Below are 23372 nucleotides of genomic sequence, written 5' to 3' on the forward strand. Positions count from 1 at the left end.
AGAAACAAAAAACTCTGATAGAACCACGCTCAGGGAAAGCAGCCATCTGCTTTGACCTGCTAGGGTGACAGTGGGGATGAGAAGGGTGATAGGTTGTGAGACTACCCTCTGCAGATCAGAGAGGGTGGCTCCAGATCCAGAGGCACCATGCAGAGACAACGACACTGAAGTTCGGGAAGTTCACAAAGTTAGTGACATGTAATGGTGGAGTACAACTGTATAGAAGAAATAGCTCAACTTTGTCCAAATGAGCAGTTAAAGGAAAACTTGGAAAGAACTCCGTGAAGTCTGATGGATAAGTCTGGATAAGTCCACAGTGTTTGTAGTACGATCGCAATCATCAACAGGCAGCTGACATAGCATTCACTTGTCATAGTTACAGCGATACCAGTTTGCCATCTCGCAATGATACAGAAATCTTTAACAAATCCGTGGATCCAGACTAGTGGCATCACTGCCAAAATCAAATTAGGTGGTCCTTGTGCCATTTCTGACTTTCTCTGAAAATGTCATCCAAATCCATAAGTCTGTTTTTGAATAATGTTGTGCACAGACAGACCGACAAACATACACTGAATGTCATGTAATTCTGCTGCGTTCCTTTGCAAAGTAATAAAGAATGATAGTAACGATGTCACTGCTGAAAGACAAAGAAAGCTTCCAGAATGAACAGTCTATTAAAATGCAGCAGGCCAGAAATGAGCTCTCCAAAATTGTCCTTCCCCTCTCGACAGGGAAAGTTGGTTGTTGAACTCAGCATTAGGCTTGCGGGCAGATTGCTTACCTCTCAATAAATAAAGTGCAAAGAGAAAAGAAAAGCTACAAGCTACATCAATTAGATGTTCAGGTTTTAAAACTTTATTCATGCTCCCACAACAATCACTATGTCAGTAGAAATAAAGACCAACAAAATGTTGAGAGCGACAAAAGAGGTAAGATGAGGGGAAAGACACAAGCAGGGCTCTAAAAAAGCATTGAAAAGTTAAATGTCCGACTGCTAACCAACAAACAATAACTGCCAGTTGGTAGGGTTATAAACGAAAGTAACAGTGCTTTTCCTTAGTTCTTACTCAGTACAGATGATACAGCTCCAATCTCTCTGCCCATTCTATCGAGGCTTGCTCAAGACCTTGTACATAATTCTAAGGTATTTATATGATGGAAAAATATATTTTAGTTCTATGTTAACAGAAATCATGCCAAACTGGAAATACATGAGATGTTTTTCAAATTCAAAATTACTTTTGAAGATGAAAAAATAGACACCCCTTTAGAATATCACCAAAGAAATAAATTAGGAGAAAGGTTAGACATAGTATTACTTCATAGTAGTCATACTTTTATACACATTAGAAAAATAGGAAAACTATTTCTTGGAAGAAACTAACATAGATAAGAAAGTGGTAATGACTAATGTGCACAATTTTCAACCTGACATGTAACATCATATTCGTAACATGTGTATTCGTAAAATCATAGGCTGTATCAGCAGGATAGACTTGGAAGTTACAGTCTCACTTCTGTCCAGCATGGAATTAAATATGCTTGTTTTCCATTTTGTTTCAGAATTATAGATGAGGCTCTTAGTATCAGCATAATCTCTGAGGCCAGCACAGAGATGCTCTGTGTTTGTACAAATACTGGAAGTATATGGAAACTGTTAGCCCCCCTCCCCTCCAGTATTAAAGTCCTTCCGCCCTGTCTCATTATATTGCATTTGCTGTCAGCTAGTTGTGCTTTCATATTGAATTTCTACACCCTATGCAGCATTTACATTGCCACCTCAGTCACAACACTGAGAAATCTAGCCTAATATTGTGTAGATTCCTTTTGTGCCAACAAAACAACTGTGATCTGTCAAACCATGAACACCAGACCTCTAAGGGTGTCCTGTGATGTCTGCCAGAGTGCCGTTAATAGCAGACATTTCTGTGGGTGGAACCACCATAGACCGTTCTTGTTCCAGTACACCCCTTGGATGTTTGATCAGACTGAGATCTGGGGAGTTTGGAGGCTAGGTCAATGTCTTGGCACTTTATTATGTTCCTTGAACATTCCTGAGCAATTCTTGCAATATGTTAGGGTGCAATGTTGTGCTGATGGAGGGTGCAGCTGTCTGGGTCATGAAGGGGTATACAGCAACAAACGGGGTGGGTCGTGCCAAAGTGACATCCACATCTATGACAAGACCCAAGATTTCACAGCAAAACACTCAACTACTTCTCTGGTTCGTCTGATTTGGACTCCCTGGTTCCACATTTCACAGCCTTCTTAAAGTTAATTGGTAGTGTCTAGCGACATAGTCAGAAATAAGTTCACCAAAGTTCACCAAAGTTGACTACAATGCAAGAAATGATTCTGCTTCACACTTTTGAAGTATTAAATGCTGTTGTGCCTGAGTCATAACTCTATAAATAGCAAACAGCAGATAAATCATCAGTGTTTGATCTGGGTAAAAAGACAAAAAAGTGGATTTCCCAAATGTGTCTTAGAAACTGAGTCACTAAATATACAGTAAATAGCACACTCATAATTTTCATAACCTGAATGAAAAGGAAAGTTAATTGCAGTTAATTAGTTAATTACAAAGTGACAGGGATAAATGACATCGATCAAATAATGGAATAAAAATATACTGAGCATCCAACAACCAAATACTAGATAAGCGAACCTAACAATGTGAACTTATCTCAGAATCATATAGAGCACACAAGGAATATTCTTATCATACAACACTACTTTCTTCTTCTTACAGTGCAATACACTGTGGTGAAGAAATAGAACTTCTTCCTGGAGAATATGAAACTATAAATAAACATAAATAGACAATTTGCATTGTGGTTTAAAGAATAATCATGTATTCAAATCTACAGTTATTAGGGGTATTTTTGCTCATTCTTCTGACTTGCATTGTACAACTCGTAAATCAGATATCATAGATGGTGTATTCAAACAGAACAAACTACAAGAATGCAGTTTAATAATGTCAGTGATGTTATGATATCTGATGTCATAGTACTTTACCGCTGCTGCATAAAAACCCAGTCCAGTACTAAATGACAGAAATGATCATTTTATCATTTGAAAAAAGAAGTGATTATGCCAATCATGACAACTTGGCTTAAATTTTGAGATATCATGCTACTAATTTGCTTTTTAAAGACCATTACTAGAGAATAACTATTAAGTTAGAGGCCTATTCTGATAAATTAAGCATTATCAGGAACAAAATGTGTTATTATCTCAGGACTGTCCAAGAAAGTTTTATTATGTAACTGAGAAAGAGAGACGCCATAGAAGAGGGGAGCTGAAGTGATAAGAGAAAGTAAGTGGGCCTGCATGGACAATTAAAGTTAGGATCACTCTTTCTTACACTGAAGGTAGGGCTAGATGTTAAAACTCAACGCTTTGGGGCACTTGAGTAGTTTGGGCGAGTATGTATAGGTGCACATAACACTCGTCAAACAGAAAAAAGAAAAAACATTATGTATAAAATCCACATGTCAAAATTATTAGTTGTCTTGAAATTACGAAGTAAGGCTCTATTAATTAGGAGATGTAATGACGCATAGTTTAAATTACATCTTAAAATAGTGCCGTGAAAAGTCAGAATTGCAAGAAAACACTTCTATTTGTTTCTCCGTTGCTGCATGAGAAACATCATTATCTTATCTTAGTTTGGATTTTGTACAGAACAGACAGACACATGCGATGTGTCGCATCTAGTGCTGTCAAAGTGTGCTTTCAATTTAGGATTGAAGTTAACATCATAATATCGTGACAACAATAATTTGTTAGATACTGCAGCTGAGGAAAACACAGTGAACGATCAAGGCTACATTTCAGGGCCTGAGAGGGATCCAGTGCAGAGGACAGTGGTGTGGTTACACAGCAAGCTGCGGGATGCCGAACGGCTGGCTCATGCTTCTAATGGATGTAGTGTTTCCTCCACAGTCCACGTACTGGTACATCTCCTGAGACACCTGCTCCACATGACCAAAGTATGCCGTGGTGACAGTCACTCTGTACAGGATGGAGGCGCATGAGGTGAGGCCACACACACTACACATAATAATTGATATAGAATAAAGGACAGAGGATCAACTTACTGCATCATGATGACAATGTTGTGGACCTTGATGGTTTGCAGAGTGCAGTAATCGCTGAAAAGTAAAACTAATGTTAGCTAACTTGCTTGTTGATCAATCAAAAAATAATACAGTGCATTTTAAAGCCTAGTGAGCAGGGTTCAGCATGGTTTTATTTAAATGATTCTGGTTCCTCTGATCAAAACTAGTTCTTTATGATTCTTGACTGATTCTTTGAGGGGCAGGCGGTTAAAATACAACAACAGACAACACGTGGTGGTACTCTTTAACAGGGAGGCGTGCCTCACGATAACCGTGAAAAAATAGTCAAATCATGACATTAACTGCAAAACAGCCGTGTATTTACTTACATGACCACATTCAAGTTTGCTAACGTTTGCTTAGTATTTACTTTAGTTACAATCATAGTTCAGTATGTGAGCAAGCAAGCTTGTTAACTTAAAACAATTTAGAGTAATTAATTAACCTCAGCATATTTTTGGACTGTGGGAGGAAGCTGGAGTACCCGGAGAAAACCCACGCATGCACAGGGAGAACATGCAAACTCCATGCAGAAAGATCTCGGGCCCAGACCAGGATTTGAACTGGGGATCTTCGTGCTGCAAGGCGAAAGTGCTAACCACTACCCCACTGTGCAGTTTTGGCAATCAATCTAATACATATTTTACAGTTGCGCTACATATCTTTACAGACTTCACACACATTCTACTGAAATTAAATTAATTTTTGACACAAATATTGTCCAAACATCCATCCATTCTCTATACACAGCTTTATCCTCACTAGGGTTGTGGGGGTGGGGCTGGAACCTATCTCAGCTGACTCGGGCGAAGGCAGGGGACACCCTGGACAGGTCGCCAGTCTGTCGCATGGCTACATATACAGACAAACAACCACTGTCATACTCACACCTACGGGCAATTTAGAATAGTCAATTAACCTCAGCATATTTTTGGACTGTGGGAGGAAGCCGGAGTACCCGGAGAAAACCCACACATGCAAACTCCATGCAGAAAGATCCCAGGCCCACCCCAGGATTCGAACCAGGATCTTCTTGCTGCGAGTCGAAAGTGCTAACCACTCCACCACTGTGCAGCCCCTTGTCCAAACATATCTAAATATTATTTAAGCAACATCACTGACCTTGGCTGTCACAGAAAAAGAACTTGCTTGATAATGACCAAACATTTCAATGACCTATCCAATTGTATAGGATATGGAACTCTCAAAAGGGACAAAAGCAGGAACTATTCCAGCCACTAATGTTCAGATGTTCTTTTTCCAAAACACATTCATCCACAGACACACACTCCCTCCAATGTATTGTTTGACATTGCCAAGTAGTGATCAGAATGGTCATCATGGTTCCCTAGAGTCTCAAACCACTGGTATTCTAAAGTTTAATGAATAATACAGCTCCATAGGGTGTAGCATTGCTACTCCAGCGTTAACTGCTGAGAACGAATGTGGGACTTGTTCTTCACTAGCTCAGGTAGTACCTCTACGCCGCCTTCTGCACTATCATCATGTTAATCAGAAATGTGAGAGTTGGGACCTCTCCACCAGCCTCCGTCTCTCTCTCTTCATTTTGTGTATCAAAATAATCATCTAGAGATCGCTTTATCCATGGAACAAAGCAACAGCTAAATGGATTGTTTTACACATCAGGCAGAGAGTGCAGGCAGGGAGAGTGTGACTGCACCAGTGAATAACAAAAAAAGCACAACTTTTACCCACAATGGCTGTTGCAGTAGCTACACATGCCAACCAGAGAGGCACTAAATCAGCCTGGTGATTAACAAATTACGATGGACCAAATCATGTGTGTAAACACCCGGTTTTCCAGACTATTTGTCATATCATGCAGCACTTACTACATGTAGCTCATCTCATCTGCGATGATGGTAGGGACCATATAATCAATCTGGAAAGAGAGATGGACAACGATAAAGAGCCTAAGTGGACACCCAAATCGGAACACTTAACTGGTGGAAAGACATGTAGGAAGAGCTTACCTGTTTCATGTCCAGAGGACTGATGGCAGTGATGTTACTGATGCGAGATTTACCAATCACCGTCTTGGCAAACTGTACCTGAGCTGTGATGTTGGCAACCTTCACCGAGTAGTAGTTGTTGTTGGTGATGTTGAGAGTGTTCTGGAAGGACAATCTGCATTAGATGAGTTAAAGATCCCCTAATGGGCCAATTATGATCATCCAAAGTTGACAGTACAGAGAAATATCTAATAAGCTGTTTGATTAGTTTTGCAATCTGTCACAAACCAATCACACAAATGTTATTTGTCATGTCACTTTTATGCTTTATCTGCAAGCTGATGTCAAAGACAGGTGCACAATATGCCTAACGCTTACAAAGTTATCTTCATTTTTTGCATTATTGTATTTTTGAAATTCTTGTCCTGCTTCTTTCATGCCTTATTTGTATCCTCACCCCTGATGAGAGATCAATAAAGTTTATCTTATCAGCTTCTGAGGCCAAGGGTTTACTTTGTACTCAAAAGAATATGGCTATTTATTAATTTAATAATTGACCTTAAAAACACATTTTCCTTGTGATGTTGTTTAAAGGTTTGACATATACAAGGATGAACATTAATATAACAGAAATACAGCAACAAATGACTTGCTATGTAAAGATATAGTGGAGTGATTGTGTCCTTAGAGAATGAAGTCACACTCCCTCTATGTGTGTGCGAGCAGTAGTTTCAAGTCGAGGAGTGGAAGCTCACCGTGATGTTGAGATACACGCTGCGCTTTTCCTGGTCATAGCTGACGAAAACGGATTTCACCCCAACATAGGACACATCAATGGAGCGAGGGAAGAGGAAGAACACAGCCAGACTGGACAGTAACAGGCAAACCACCACTGATGCTGTGACATACAACTTTCTGTAAAAGACAGTGACAACCATGTGATTCCCTTCCTAAACAGATATAAAAAATTTAACTGGTTTAATTCAGTTGCTGAACTACATCAATATCGCAGTTGTGTCCAGGTTAGAGCTGGTAAGTGAGTTGGAAGGGGGTGGGTGAAGAGAGACTTGGAGAGTAGAGTTAGATCTAAGCATTTTGAACACGAAGGGACTATATTCATGGGAAAAAACTTCTAAACATTTAACCTCTATAGACTGAGATGATGTTTTGGGGGTTTAATCAACAAATGCAGAAGGACTTTAAAATTGTATTATGAAGTTCCACCATATTGCAGAGCCATTAATTCACAGTATGTTATTGATTGCAAAGTTTTTAAAAATGACAAATAATATGGATATACAGCACCATATGCACAGTACAGGGGAATTTCAGAGTTAGCTATGTTGTGAAAAATAATGGTCAACGTGAATGCCGCTTAATGCTCTGCAGTTTTTGTTAAAGAAATACCACTTTGGTGTTTGTCTAACTAATACCATAATCTCTAATCAAATATTCAAACACTGCTAATTTTTTATATTTTGGAGCAACAAACTAAAACAAACACTTTTTTTAATCGTTTGTGCAATGTCTGAATTTTAAAAAAATATGATTAAGACAACCAAAATTGTGTGTGTGTTGGTATTGAGTGTTAAATTTAGCAGAGTGGTGTACAGAAATAATTATTTAAAACTTCATTAGTGTAGACCTAACAAAAGGCACATAAAAAAGGACAAATTTACTCACGTTCTTCTGGGTCGCAGTCTTTGGTCACTGTAGGGAATCAATGCCACGAGTTGATTTTCCTGTCCTAAAATACAGGAAACAGTGATGAGTCACTGTTAGTTCTTACTAAAGAGTGGTCAACCTAAAGCCTATTTTGCACGATCCTCTTACAGTAGTTGTCAACAGGAAGATTATTGTACACTGTGGTGTTACCTCTGGGGATTCTCCCAGTGCCCTGACATGTAGGACATGTCACACTGTCCCGCCCCGTGAACTCCACATAAGGAAACTGAGAGACATCACCACCCTTGACATTCTCAGACTGGTTGTCCTCCAGAGGAGATGTCAGGTTGTCTTGAGCTTCATCATGGCCTGACTGCTTCGTGAGGTGGGAAAAAGACTTCCCCATAGTCAGACCTGGAAAACAAAATGCCATCTGTGATTCACAATATAAGCTCAGTATAACAACACTTATTTCCTGAGTTCAATGACTCACTGAGCCAGGGAACAGTGAAAAGCAAGTTAGAAACAGTAAGAGGTAGCTATTCTAAAAGTTTCTGTTGTGTTATATACTACCAATCAAAAGTTTGGACATACTGTCTCATTTAATGTTTTTTCTTTATTTTCATGACTATTTACATTGTAGATTATCACTGAAGGCATCAAAACTATGAAACAACACACATGGAATTATGTAGTAAACCAAAAAAGTGTGAAATAAGTCAAAATGTTTTATTTTTCAATTTCTTCAAAATTGCGACCCTTTGCTTTGATTACTGCTTTGCACACTCTTGGCATCCTCTTGGTGTGCTTCAGAGGTAGTCACCTGAAATGGTTTTCCAACAGTCTTGAAGGAGTTCCCAGAGATGCTGAGCACTTGTTGGCCCTTTTGCCTTCACTCTGCAGTCCATTTCATGCAAACCATCTGGATTGGGTCTAGGTCAGGTCTAGCCCTTGCACAGCCCAGGTAAGTTTGGGGTCATTGTCCTGTTGACAAATAAATGATGATCCAAATAAACACAAACTGGATATAATGGCATGTTGCTGAAGGATGCAGTGGTAGCCATGCTGGTTCAGTGTGCTTTCAGTTTTGAATAAATCCCCAACAGTCTCACCAGCAAAGCACCCCCACGCCATCACACCTCCTCCTCCATGCTTCACGGAAGGAACCATGCACATAGAGACCATCTGTTCACGTTTTCTGCATTGCACAAAGACATGGCAAGTGGAACCAAAGATCTCAAATTTGGACTCGTGCACAGATTTCCACTGGTCTTTCCTTGTGTTTCCTGGCCAAGACAAATCTCTTCTGGATGTTGCTTTTCCTTAGTAGTGTTTTTAGCAGCTATTTGACTATAAAGGCCAGTGTCCTCTGAACAGTTGATGTCGAGACGTGTCTGCTACTAGAACTCTGTGTGCCATTTATGTGGACTCTAATCTGAGGTGCTGTTAACTTGCGACTTCTGAGGCTGGTGACTTGGATAAACTTATCCTCAGCCGCAGAGGTGACTCTTGGTCTTCCTTTCATAGAGTGGTCCTCATGTGAGCCAGTTTTGTTGTAGCGCTTGATGCTTTTTGCAACTGCACTTGGGATTAGGGCTGCAACAATGAATTGATAAAATTGATAATAATCGATTATTAAAAGCTAGGCAACGAATTGCATTATCGATTCGTTGTGTCGCGCGATTCATGTGTCTCTCGTCATGTTGCAGAGCCGTCTACTTCACCTGCAGAGCGAGTTGAACAGAGCGAGGTGGAGGCAGAGCAGAGGAGGTATTTTCAAAGGGAAGTAAACTCAACAAATGAAACATGACCAGCACGGAGAAAACAGTTGGACCGAAGTCCTCAAAAGTATGGGAGCATTTCACGCTTCACAAAACAAAGACATGCTGCGTGTCCACTACATGCGAACGCTCGCATCTGAAAATCGCACTGATGCCGGACAGTAACGAGCGGGTCACGTGACCGTGCTTTCAGCTTGACGGTCCAGTAGAGGAGTCTGATAAACACAGCGGCTGGGCCGCAAACTTTCTCTATTATTTCGAAAACACTTCAGGGAAAAGTATTTCTAAAGCATTTGAGGTGAGAAATAATTTGTTTAGCAGCTGAACCTGTCCTGGTTTTAGTTCAATGAAGGCTAGTTTAGATGTTTAAGGACAGTAGAAGTCAAGTCTACTTTATGCAACTCAACTGCAGGTAAACACAGCGGATCGCAGCTGGAAACGCACCAACCGGCCACATGCGATGTGTCGCATCTCGTGGACACGCACCTTAAGTCACTGCATTATCCTACATGTGTTCCGTTTTAAAGTGACGAAACGTAATATCAGTCTCTCTGGTCGCTTGTCTGATGCTAGGGTTAGCTTATTAACTGATTAATGACAGAGATGGGGCGTGTGTGACTGTGAGAGATAGGTTTTATTTCACTTTCATCAGCTAAAGCATGGTTTGAATATGCATTACAAATAAACGTAACTTGCACACTATAGTGGTAATAATTTGAAGATTAAGCCTCAAGTTTTAATTTTCTGACAACATCTGAGTGAAGACACTGGTCTGTGTTGGAGTGAGGCAGGATGAATTGCATTGATAGGCTTTATGATGTGAAAGACATCATGTACACCACAGCAAGCAGCTGTCTCACTGAGAGCATCCTCAACATGAACGTCACTGACGTGAGGAATCTGTCAATGGTTGAAGATGAAGGTTTCCCTATAATGATCTTATTTGTTCTGTCATTCCAAATCTTCCATTTCTGAATAAAGAAATGAAAAATGTTTTTTTATCCGATTCATCAATTAATCGAAAAAAATAATCGGCCGATTAATCGATTATTAAAATAATCGTTAGTTGCAGCCCTACTTGGGATGCATTCACAGTTTTTGCAATTTTCCGGACTGACTGACCTTCAGTTCTTAAAGTAGTGGTGAACTGTTGTTTCTCTTTACATAACTGATTGGTTCTTGCTGTGCTGTGCAGAAGTCACCCTGACTTCTGCACAACACAGCTAACTGTCCCAACCCGATTAAGAAGGCAAGAAATTCCACGAATTAACCTTGACAAGGCACACATCCGAAGTGAAAACCTTTCAAGAGAATGCCAAGAGTGTGCAAAGCTAAGGGTGGTCATTTTGAGGAATCTAAAACATAAAACATGTTTTGACTTATTTCACGCTTTGGTTACTACATAATTCAATGTGTGTTCATAGTTTTGATGTCTTCAGTGAGAATGTACAACGTAGAAAATCGTAACAATAAAGAAATGAGCAGGTTCCTTTCACATGACAAGAAGAAGACTGACCTGACCAAATATCTTGCTACAAAGACTCTAGAGTACAATAGTACATCACAAAAAACTGGTCATCACCTCTTTTCAGGGCATGCCAGGAGGACCAAAGACTTGCTTTTCCATTACAACAATCATAAAGAAGCAGACACACTGCTGATCTGCCTAATCAGGCTGTCCTGGCATCACAGCGAAACCCACCAAATGCACAGATGGTTTTCTTCTCCCCAGACACAGATTTCCTAGTGTTATTCATAGCAAACTATAAGATCATGTTGAAGAAAACGTCCATTTCCATGGCCTCTGGGGTTATGGAGATAGAGCCAATATGGAGAGCCATATGGGCAGAAAGAGCAAAGGCTTTGCCAGTCTTCCATGCATTGACAGGTGCTGACAACACTGGAAAGTTCTCTCGTATAAGCAAAGCAACCTGGCTGCAAATCTACATGAAGGCAGATAGAGATGCAATCAGTTCTCTGCAGACACTTTCAAAAGAGGCAGAAGTGATTGAAACTATTTTGGCCATTTTGGCTACCTTTGTCTGTGCAGCCTACTCCCTCCTTTGGGGGAGCATCTACATCAAGACCATCTTTGAACTGTACTGGCATCTCTTCTGCAAGCGTATGGCAGAAAGTGACAAGCTACCTCCTACCCTTGAAGTTCTTATAAAACATGTCCTGAAAGTCCATATCCAAGCCAGAGTGTGGGAACAGGCCAACATTGCTCAGCAAGATCCTCAGTTGGATCCCATGCAGAATGGCTACCACAAAGAGTTCGACAGCCAGCTGAAACCAACCATGACAGATGCCCTTCTAGCTCCAAAGGTCATCTTTGAGATAGGTAGCCGTCAATGCAAAACAGACTGTTCTACTGCCAGATGTTCTTACAGAACAAAGAAAGTTTGCACCAATCTTTGCCAGCGCAGCAGTGAGTGTCAGAATGAATACATATAGAACAAGTATGAAACTGACAATGACAATGATGGTGATATATAAAGACTCCTTGGTTGCCTCAAGAGTAAACCCATTTCTGTCATTAGGAGCACGTTGGTTCCTAATGGACAGTAACTTAGAGGACGTTCATGACTGATCACTTGTAAAACAATCTAGCCTATTTATTTTGACACCACTGGATTCTCTGGCCCTGAAAATGGTGGTTTAGCTGTCAAACTCAAATTTCTAGGTTATTTAGAAGCCGAGTTATTGACAAAAACCTTTTTAAAGGCAGTCATTTTTTAAAATCCAAGATGGCAGCCATATAGGCATCATCGCAAATGAAAACATTGTTTTTCCAATTTTTTCTGGTGAAATGACACAGTGTTCCGGACTATACATACAAAACACTTCTTGCACTTGTGATGAGCATTGTCAGTACAGACTCAACAGAAGTGCAACAACAAATTGAAACACTTACACTTGGAGTGTTCTCAAAAGTTTTAGAACACTCCAATTGTTCCATTTGTTTTTACATTGAAATTCAAGCAGTTCAAGTCCAAAGATAGCTTGAAATGATACAAAGGTAAGTGGTGAACTGCCAGAGGTTAAAAAAGAAGGTAAGGTTACTCAAAACTGAAAAATAATGTACATCTCAGGATTATATAAAAAGGCCTTTTTCAGGGAACAAGAAATGGATTAACAACTTAAAGCTGTTCTGCAGCAATAGAGGTTAATCAAGCCTTGAAAGTCAGTGCTACCAAATCTTGCAGGTGTCTCAACTTTTCTTACAACCCCATCTGTCTGCATAAAATGAGTGCTGGAGCGCACCATGATACCATACCCTCGAGAGCATTATTACTCCACCAAGGAACGCAGTGGAGTTACGTGACGACCAGCGTACATTTGTCTGTGCATAACATTACTCAAAAAGGGAATAACAGCTTTGGCTGAAATTTTCAGAAAAGGTCAGAAATGACACAAAGGACCAGCTCATTAAATTTTGGCAGTGACGCGGCTTATAGCCTGAATCCACAGATTTGTTAAAGATTTCCTTATTGTGAGATAGCGGCACACTGAAATGATGACAAATGAAAGCTATGTCAGCTGCCTGCTGACGATCACATGATTGCGATCCTACTAAAAATCTACCGCTGCAGACTTATCGTAACGATACAAGCAACAACTGATTAAATTGTGGAGGTGTTTAAGAGTCCCATCAGTTCTCACCACCCGCTACATATAGGTCACGCGACTTGGTATCTGTACATAATGTACACATGCATAACATATGCTTGTGGTCAGGGCAAGGTCATTTTGTGAGTGGGCACATCTACATTAAATGGCCACATTCTACAGTGCCGTGATTTCTGATCACCAATAACTAATAAAAAATGCTGCATTATGACAAAAATATGCTGGATTTCTGACAATGCCATATGGAGGAATAAACAACCTTGGCAAAGTACTGCAGTCTCTGAGTGCTTTTCTTGTTTTCTTGTTTGTTTTCTTGTTTTTCTTGCTGAGATAGCGAGAGCTGGTGATATCGTCCAGGGAGGGGAGGGGGCAGCCAGTAATCTTCTGGGCGGCGTTGATCACTCTGCAGCGCTCTCCTGTTGGCTGCAGTGCACCCAGCATACCACACTGTGATGCAGTACACCAGGATGCTCTCAATGGTGGCTCAGTCAACAGCAGCTTCTCCTCCAGGTGGTTTTTCCTGAGCACTCTCAGGAAGTGGAGTCGCTGCTGGGCATTCTTCACCACCACCGTGGTCTTAACACTCCAGGAGAGTTCGTCAGAGATGCTATGCTTGCACTAGGAATTTGAAATGAAGAGCCACTGTGGCTCACTCATAAGAATAACAATGAGCCACAAAAAGCCACAAATTTCTGTGTCAGTGATAGCGGAAAAAATTGAGTCATTTTCCTGCATTCTGGTGCATTTTGAGGTAAAAAATGCTCAATTAAACAGTTCTATTTTATTTCTACTTAAATGTATGTATGTTGTTTGCTTCATGCTGCAATTAAAGTATTTAAAAACATATATGTGAATGTTTGGGATGAGGTGGGGGGTTGGGGGGGGTCTTTGACGTTTGTTTGTGTCTTTGGCGTTTCGAAGAAAAAGTAAGTCGAACTCTTTTGTTGCTTTTTACAAGAAAAATAGAGCACCACTGTGGATCACACGGTTCAGAATGACTGCGCCATCCAGCAAAACGATGCGCCAATGGCGCTGTGGAGATCGGCTAGCGCAAGCCTAGAGATGTGAACACCCAGAAGTTTGAATGAGTGGACCCTTTCAACGTGGACCCCGTTGAGGAGGAGTGGGGCCGGGTCCATGCTGCGCTCAGGATGAGTTATTTTGTTTTTGTGGTGTTCAGTATGAGATTGTTCTCTGAACACCACACTGACAGTCTCCCAACCTCATTTCTGTAGGCTGACACATCTTCTCCTGTGATGAGCCTGACCACGGTGGTATCGTCAGCGAATTTGATGATGGAGTTGGAGAGATGGGTTGGTGTGCAGTTGTGTGTGTACAGTGAGTACAATAAAGGACTCAGTACACAACCGTGTGGGGAGCTGGTGCTGAGTGTTATGGAGGGGAAGTGGTGTGGGCCGAGTCTGACAGTATGTAGGTGGTCTGTTAAAAAGTCTTCTATCCATCTGCAGATGGATGTGGGCAGTTCAAGGAGAGAGAGTTTGTTGACTAGAATGTCCGGGATGATGGTATTAAAAGCTGAGCTGTAGTCGAAGAGCATCCTCACATAGTTCCCCTGGTGTTCTAGGTGACTCAGCGCTTTGTGAAGAGCTATGGCGATGGCGTCCTCAGTGGATCTATTTGCTCTGTAGGCAAACTGGTACGGGTCGAGTGTGGGGGGCAGTTTGATTTTGATGTGCTCTGCAACCAGTTTCTCAAGGCATTTTGTGATTATGGGTGCGAGAGCGACGGGTCGGTAGTCCTTTAAGCTGTCAGTTGATGTCTTTTGGGAACTGGGATGATTGTTGATGATTTTAGACAGGGAGGGACGGTGGCTTGTGACAAGAACTGATTGAAGATTTTGGTGAAAACCCCAGCCAGCTAGTTGGCACATCCCGTGAGTACCTTTCCCAGTACTCCGTCAGGACCAGCAGCTTTCCTGGGGATTACGGTCCTCAGCACCCGTCTCACTCCATTTTCATGGAGTGTTAGGATGCTGTTGGGGCTTGTAGGTGTGGTCTGCATGATGTGGACCTGACAGCTTCAAAGCAGGCAAATAAACGGTTCAGTTCCTCTGCCAGTGAAGTGTCAGCGTTCACAGACACAGGATTTCTGTCCTTGTACTTTGTGATATGTTGGATGCCTTGCCACATCTTCCTAGGATTATTGTCGGTGAAGTGCTCCTCAATCCTCCTTTTGTAGGCTGCCTTGGCCTCTTTGATTCCTCTCTTCATGTTGGCTCTGGCCTTGCGGTACTGAAGTTTGTTGCCAGACCTGAAGGCAGTGTTGCAGAGTTTGAGGAGTTTCTGGATGTCACTGGTCATCCAGGGTTTTTGATTTGGGAAAACCCGGATGCATTCTGAACTGTTACAATGTCCGTGTAGCTGCTGATGTAGGAGAGTACAGTGTCTGTGTGCTCTTGTAAGTCCTGACTGTCAAATAAATCCCAGATGGTGTGTTCAAAGCAGTCCTGAAGCTGAGAGAGAGCTCCCTCAGGCCAAGTTTTTATTTTCATTGTGTGTTGCTCACTACAAAGTGGAAAGCATTGGTGAGACTCAAAAACAGGAAGGCCAGATTAGAGTTTGTCAAAAAAAAGAAAACATCTAAAAGAGCCTCTGCAGTTCTGAATGATATCATATGGACTGATGAGACAGAGTGTGACAGAAAGAGAAGAATATGGAGAAGGGAAGGAACTGCTCAAGATCCAAAGCATGCCAACTGATCACTAAAGCATGGTGGTGGTAGTGTAATGGTGTGAACATGCATCCCTGCCAATGAAACTGGGTCTCTTATGTTTATTGATGATGTGACAGTTGTCAGCTTATACTTAGCCAAATGTTTCAGAATTCATTGGATGGCACTTCGCGGTGTAGATGGACTATGACCCGAAGCATACCAAGAAAGCAACCAAGGAAAACTCCTTAAGGCAAAAAGTGGAATGTTTTGCAATGGCCATGTCAACCACCTGACCTGAATGAAATTGAGCATGCATTGCACTTGCTAAAGACAAAACTCAATGGAAAAGACCTCAAAAATTAACAGTAACTGAAGACAGCAGCAGTAAGGCCTGACAGAGCATCACCAGGGATGAAACCCAGTATCTGGTGATGTCCAAGACTTCTAGCCGTCATTAACTGCAAAGGATTTGCAACCAAATACTAAAAGCGAAAATTTGATTGATGATGATGTTAGTTAGTCCAATTATTTTGATCCCTTTAAAAGGTAGAGGGCGCATACAAAATGTGTTGTAATTCCTACACTGTTGTGATTTGGATGTAAATAACCTAAATTAAAGCTGAAAGTCTGCACTTAACGCACATCTTAATTGTTCAATTTCAAAGCCATTTTGGTGGTATACAGAGCTGAAATTCTGAAAATTATATGAACAAATATTTATGGATCTGACATGCGACATATACACGTCATACTAATATTACCAGCATCACAGTCATCAAATGTAAAGATTGAAATACCAGCCAATTGAGTAGTCTTTGTGACTGAAGCTCCAGTCATTCACAGTCGAACACTGAATCTTCATTCAAAGTCACCCAGATTTTTTCCTCTTGGCATCTTGACTTGAAATGTCTATGTAGATTTTCATTTATCCGTGTCATGGTAATTCAAAGAGCTTCAGCAAAAACAACCGGACCTCTCTTTTGGATTTTTCAAGACATTTCACCTCAGCCAAGAGGTTTCTTCAGTTCTAACCGATTAATGGTGAGTTACAGAATTTATAGTCACTCCAGTTCACATGGCAAATGGTTCATTCACCATTCAGGACTCACATGCCTGCAGGGGTAAATGGCTGTGAAATTGGGTGGTCCAACAGGGATGACAGCAATAATCATTGTAGAGCGGCCAGTTTAAAAAATAAAGGATATGTATCTGCCACATGTCAGAAGTGACTCAATGATGGTTAAACTTTCTGGGGAGTTATCTTGGCACAGCATTACAGGTGCTTGATAAGTGAGGTGTAACCCCCTCCTCTGTTTAGAGATGGCTGTTCCAGTTTGACAGATGGCTTCTGGTTTCCTTCACTCCTCTCTCAAACCATCTGTCGCCTCTGTCCAGCATGTGAACATTGTGCTCAAAGGAGTGTTCTTTATCCTTCAGATGCAGGTGAACTGAATCTTGTCCTGAGGAGCTGGCTCTCCTGTGTTGAGTCAGTTTATCACAGAATGTTGATGGGTGTAGTGCAATGGTATGTTGTGTTTGGAGAAAATCCAGAATTTCTCAGACATACCAACAACATACACACGTGGACAAAATTGTTGGTACCCCTCAGTTAAAGAAGGAAAAATCCACAATTCTCACTGAAATCACTTGAAACTCACAAAAGTAACAATAAATAAAAATTTATTGAAAATTAAATGATCAAAAACAGCCATTACTTTTGAATTGTTGATTAATTTAATTATTTAAAAAAACAAACTAATGAAACAGGCCTGGACAAAAATGATGGTACCTCTATAAAAGATTAAAAACTATTTGACCAGAGTGACATGATTAACTCAGGTGTGTCATTTAATTGACATCACAGGTGTTTCCAAACTCATAATCAGTCAGTCTGCCTATTTAAAGGGAGACAAGTAGTCACCCTGCTGTTTGGTGAAAAGGTGTGTACCACACTGAACATGGACAACAGAAAGCGAAGGAGAGAATTGTCCCAGGACATCCGAAAAAAAATTATAGACAAACATCTTAAAGGTAAAGGCTATAAGACCATTTCTAAACAGCTTGAAGTTCCTGTGACAACAGTGGCTCATATTATTCAGAAGTTCAAGACCCACGGGACAGTAGCCAACCTCCCTGGACGTGGCCGCAAGAGGAAAATTGATGACAAATTGAAGAGACGGATCGTTCGAATTATATCCAAAGAGCCCAGAGCAACCTCCAAAGAAATTAAAGGTGAACTCCAAGGCCAAGGTACATCAGTGTCAGATCGCACCATTCGTCGTTGTTTGAGCCAAAGTGGACTTCATGGGAGACGACCAAGGAGGACACCACTGCTGAAAAAAACTCATAAAAAAGCCAGACTGGAATTTGCAAAAATGCATGTTGACAAGCCACAAAGCTTCTGGGAGAATGTCCTTTGGACAGATGAGACCAAACTGGAGCTTTTTGGTAAGGCACATCAACTCTATGTTCATAGACTCAAAAACCAAGCATACGAAGAAAAGAGCACTGTCCCTACGGTGAAACATGGAGGAAGCTCAGTAATGTTTTGGGGCTGCTTTGCTGCATCTGGCACAGGGTGTCTTGAAAGTGTGCAAGGTACGATGAAATCTGAAGACTATCAAGGCATTCTGGAGAGAAATGTGCTGCCTAGTGTAAGAAAGCTTGGTCTCAGTCGCAGGTCATGGGTCTTCCAACAGGACAACGATCCAAAACACACAGCCAAAAACACCCAAGAATGGCTGAGAGAAAAGCGTTGGACTATTCTAAAGTGGCCTTCTATGAGCCCAGATCTGAATCCCATTGAACATATGTGGAAGGAGCTGAAACATGCCATTTGGAGAAGACACCCATCAAACCTGAGACAACTGGAGCTGTTTGCTCATGAGGAGTGGGCCAAAATACCTGTTGACAGCTGCAGAACGCTCATTGACAAATACAGAAATCGTTTAATTGCAGTGATTGCCTCAAAAGGTTGTGCAACAAAATATTAAGTTATGGGTACCATCATTTTTGTCCAGCCCTATTTCATTAGTTTGTTTTTTTAAATAATTATGTTAATCAACAATTCAAAAGCGATGGCTGATTTTGATTATTTAATTTTCAATAAATTTTTATTTATTGTTACTTTTGTGAGTTTCAAGTGATTTCAGTGAGAATTGTGGGTTTTTCCTTCTTTAACTGAGGGGTACCAACAATTTTGTCCACGTGTGTATAAAATGGTGATGATGTTTCACCTGTTCTTTTCTTCTCTGTTTGCTGAGGTGCTGTAATTTCCAGATCTTTTTGTTGAGTTAATGAGAACCCAGGTGGAGTAGCCACAGTTTTTCCTATAATGTGAGTGTTCCTTCTCTTTTCCCTCTGTTAGTGGGGTCATTCTCAGATAACCTCAAGCTTATGTTCCAGTGGGTGGTGGGAATAAAACAGCAGGTCAATACCTATTTGTCTGTATGTTTTCCATAGACTTCAGTGTTCAGGCTTCCATCTTTCTCCATGTATACAACACTGTCCAAAAAAGCCATTTTGTTATCCCTCACATTTTCTGTTGTGAAACTGATGTAGCTGTGTACCTGGTTATTGTACTTCAACGAAGCTTGCACTTCTTAGGCTTGGATTTTGACCAAAGTGTCATCCACATATTTAAACCAAGGGTGGGGATCTACAATTCTACAATTTCATTTAGCAGACGCTTTTATCCAAAGTGACATCTGACAGTGGCTACAACACAAGCAAGGATCTATTCAGGTGATAACAACCTGGACGAGTGCCATTGAACAAGTTCAAGAGTCATAATAGGACTTTATGGTCTACAGGCAGTAGACATAATAGGATTCTTTTTTTTAAAAAAAATGTATTTGCAGTCTCTCAAGTGCAAAGGTGTTCAGTGAAGATCTGAGCTTTTAGAATTTTAGTAAAGGGACTGGCTGGGATAACAAGGAGCTCAGTCTTGGAGAGGTTAAGTTGAAGGTGGCGTTTTTTCATCCATACCGAGATATCTGCAAGGCACGATGAGATCAGTGACTGTGTGGTCATGATTAAATCTGACATACACTACCAGTCGAAGGTTTAGACACTCTTTCTCATTCATTTAAATGAGAAAGTGTGTCCAAACTTTTGACTGGTAGTGTATGTCACGTTGTCACCAAATTGTTATTTATTTTCAGGATCTATCTATAGGCAAATCCTACACCACGATCTAACTTCATTTTCATTCACATCAATTCTTTTTAGCTATTTCTGCCTGATTTGACTTATACTTAACAAGTACATGTATTCTGCATAGTAACAAGAACAAAAATATGGAAGGACAGCAGTCTGTTGCACAAGTATTTATTTGTACACAGGGGTACTGCCCTTTTAAAAGAGGGAAACTAACAGGAAATTTGTCAACCATAAATAATGCTCAAACTCAGAAATACCTGTTTCTTCCATACAAATTTGTTGCAAAATTAAGAATTTGTAGTTCAAAGCAACTTATTCAATGTGTAATTTCACCTCCATTTTGCCTTCCAAACTTGCCTTGATGCCTCGATTTGACATTTCTCCTTCAGGATTTTATGACACTGTAATTCTTACAGTTTGTTTTTTGTCTCCCACTGTATTTTTTTTTTCATGGTGAATTTCAGCCTCATTAGAAACAAAGATTCTGCAGAAGGTCTCCCTGCATAGGAGAGCCATTTCTTCATTGAGGAATTGTGTTAACTTACAACAACAGAAATAAAAAATATGATTGGGTGCCTATCAAAACTCTTGATGGCTTCTTTAAAACAGGGAAAGACAAAGAGAAGAGACAGTTCACCCTGCACCACTTTGTTAATCCTTTAAGGCCTTAGAGAGGCCTTTATGGGCCTAGAGACTTTGCCCTGCGAAGGCACCTGGCTCAGATGGTGTATGTCCAAGACTGCTTAAAGACTGTGCTGCACAACTGTGTCAACCTCTCCACAGGATCTTCAACCTGAGTCTACAGCTGGGGTGGGTGCCTGCTCTATGGAAAACATCCTGTATTGTACCGGTACCAAAAATCAAATGTCCGGCTGAACTGAACGACTACAGACCGACTGCTCTGACCTCACACATCATGAAAACTCTGGAGCGGCTGGTTTTACGTCTACTGAGGCTTGAGGTCAAAGACAAACTAGATTCTCTGCAGTTTGCTTACAAAGAACACATTGGACTGGATGATGCCATCCTCTTCATGCTTCACCGTGCCCTGTCTCATCTGGAGGAACCTGGAGTTTATGTGAGAATCATGTTCTTTGATTTTTCAAATGCATTCAACTCCATCCAACCCACCATCCTCAAAGACAAGCTCACAGAGATGGGAGTGGATCCTTCCTGTGTTTCATGGATTACAGATTACCTGACAGGAAAGCCGCAGTTTGTCAGGCTGGGGAACTGTGTTTCTGGGACATTAATGAGTAGTACTGGGGCTGCACAAGGAACAGTCCTGGCTCCATTCCTGTTCACTCTATACATCTGACTTCAAATACAGCACTGAGTCCTGCCACATTCGGAAATACTCTGATGACACTGCTATCGTGGCATGTATCAGAAATGGACATGAAGCTGAATACAGAGATCTGATAAGTGCCTTCAGTGACTGGAGTCACAAAAACTGCCTGCTACTCAACCCCTCAAAGACAAATGATCGTAGATTTCCACAGATCCAAACCCCCTCTTCAGCCAGTGTTCACTGGCTGAAGAGGGCGTGGACATCGAGATGGTGACATCATATAAATATTTAGGTGTCCACTTTGATAATAAGTTGAACGGCTCCTATCCCTGTGCTGCAAGACCGAAAGATTTAGGAAATCTTTCTTCCCATCAGCAGTCAGGCTATTCAATTCAAAATTAAACAGATAAGAACCCTGACAACTGAATTTCCCTTCGAGGATGAATAAAGTGATTCTATTCTATTCTATTCTATTGGACACTGGATTTAAGATCTTTAATGCCAAAAACAAAACAAAACACTTACACCAAAGGTTTAATCTATTCCCAAGAAGGTTTTGTTTTGAATTAGGTTAAAGCTGAGAGAGCAGTTGGATAAGAATTAGCTGAATTACATGCCAAGTAGTGCTTACAGACGTGTAAAGTAAAATAAAAATCATTAGGTGTAACTGTACTGAGACCACCACAACAGGCATGCCAGTGTTCTAGTTTAACTGGTGATCAGGTTAACTGACGATAGTTTCCGTCACCAGATGTTTAGTTCGCAGATTCGTCACGATCAGACCTGGTTGTGCGTGAAATAAAGATACCAGATAAAGAAGACCTCACCAAAAACGTCAACATCACAACTTAATAAAGTCTGTATCTATGTAAACATCATCTACAGAGAGTAAAAAGAAATGTGTGGGCCGAAATAAAAAAAAAAAACACATATTTTTCAAGTATGGTGAGAGGATTCGAAACCATGTTATCCAGCGGTAAAATTAAGAAGACCACCGTTTTACTCATTGTGATACCGATCAGCTCTTCAACCATTCCACTTCATCCACGTAGATCTTTGTCTTTCTGCCAGGTGTTTTTAACACCTGGTGATTGTTCAGGAAACATGCTCAGGTTCACTGGGGATAGTCACAACTCAACACAGGCTGAATGGTTAATAATCAGCCACAAAACTGATTATAGTCTCACCATGAAAAGCCACAATGTGCAAGCACGTCCACTGTTGTGTTGTGTGTTAGTCTGTCCTTTCAGTGGAACAGATCCAGAGCAGAACTTCAAGCTTAACTCGGGTTTATTCACAGAAACACTCAGACCCTCAGCAGCCTCCCATCATAACACACAGCAGAACATTAGCTTGATTTGCTAAAATGTAGTTAATAGCATTTTACCGACAAGTTAACACGGCTAGCTACGTTTAGTTGAAGGTTCAGTTACAGCCAGTGCTTCAGAGCCAGTCAATATTAGAAATAAATTATATAGTAAATCGAAGTGAAGACGCAAACTGTCCGAACCCATCGAAAGAAAAACACTACCAGACATATACCCTGTTCGTTCACTAGCTCACAGCTAACAAAATGTACACAATGAACACTAGCCGTGACCAATACTATGTAAGCTAACTTACCTAGCTAGGTTAATATCAAACGCAGCTTCTTCAAGAAATGTCGGTCAGTAAACTGCTACAATAGTAAGTAATTTCAGTAAAAAGTTTAAAACGGAATTACCTGTATGTGACTTTTTAAGAAGACTATCGGAATGCTAGAGCTATTGGATCATGTAGTATTTATCGTCTGAAAACTGGCATGCGCGAATGTACTGTAACCACGGGAAGCTTCTTCTTCTTCTCCTTCTTTCTACATCGTAGAGCGTTATGCTGCCTTCCACAGACAAGGAGTTGCGGTTTACTGTGTACACCTGGATGGGCTGGTTTAGCGAAAATACTGTTTATCTGTTTATCTTTTTAAGTACAGCCCGGTTGATTGAAGAAATTCTGTGACTGCATAAACCCTAAGTTAAAAACTGCCTTTAGATGAAGAAATAGGAAAGAGGAAAACACTTCACTAACCTTT

At 40.8% G+C, this 23372-nt stretch overlaps 1 protein-coding gene across 4 annotated transcripts; it reads right to left on the reverse strand.

Annotated features, from left to right (window-relative positions):
- Window positions 1-835: 835 nt before the first annotated feature.
- Window positions 836-23170, reverse strand: LOC110964561 (transmembrane protein 106B-like). 4 transcript variants are annotated; one of them, XM_022213338.2, is made up of 9 exons: window positions 23028-23170; window positions 8592-8752; window positions 7979-8182; window positions 7787-7850; window positions 6859-7018; window positions 6125-6265; window positions 5984-6033; window positions 4110-4163; window positions 836-4023 (listed from the first exon to the last, which is right to left on the reverse strand). In XM_022213338.2, exons 2-9 carry the CDS (start codon window positions 8674-8676, stop codon window positions 3885-3887), a joined length of 897 nt encoding a protein of 298 aa, XP_022069030.2. In that variant the 5' UTR covers window positions 8677-8752; window positions 23028-23170; the 3' UTR covers window positions 836-3884. The 4 variants fall into 4 exon arrangements, with proteins under 4 accessions (XP_022069030.2, XP_022069031.2, XP_022069032.1 ...); XM_022213339.2 differs by having other exon boundaries at window positions 22928-23131; XM_022213340.2 differs by lacking the exon at window positions 8592-8752 and having other exon boundaries at window positions 23028-23168.
- Between the last annotated feature and the right edge of the window lie 202 nt (window positions 23171-23372).

The sequence above is a fragment of the Acanthochromis polyacanthus genome, chromosome 3 (assembly GCF_021347895.1).
Source record: "Acanthochromis polyacanthus isolate Apoly-LR-REF ecotype Palm Island chromosome 3, KAUST_Apoly_ChrSc, whole genome shotgun sequence".
Classification (NCBI taxonomy): Eukaryota; Metazoa; Chordata; class Actinopteri; family Pomacentridae; genus Acanthochromis; species Acanthochromis polyacanthus.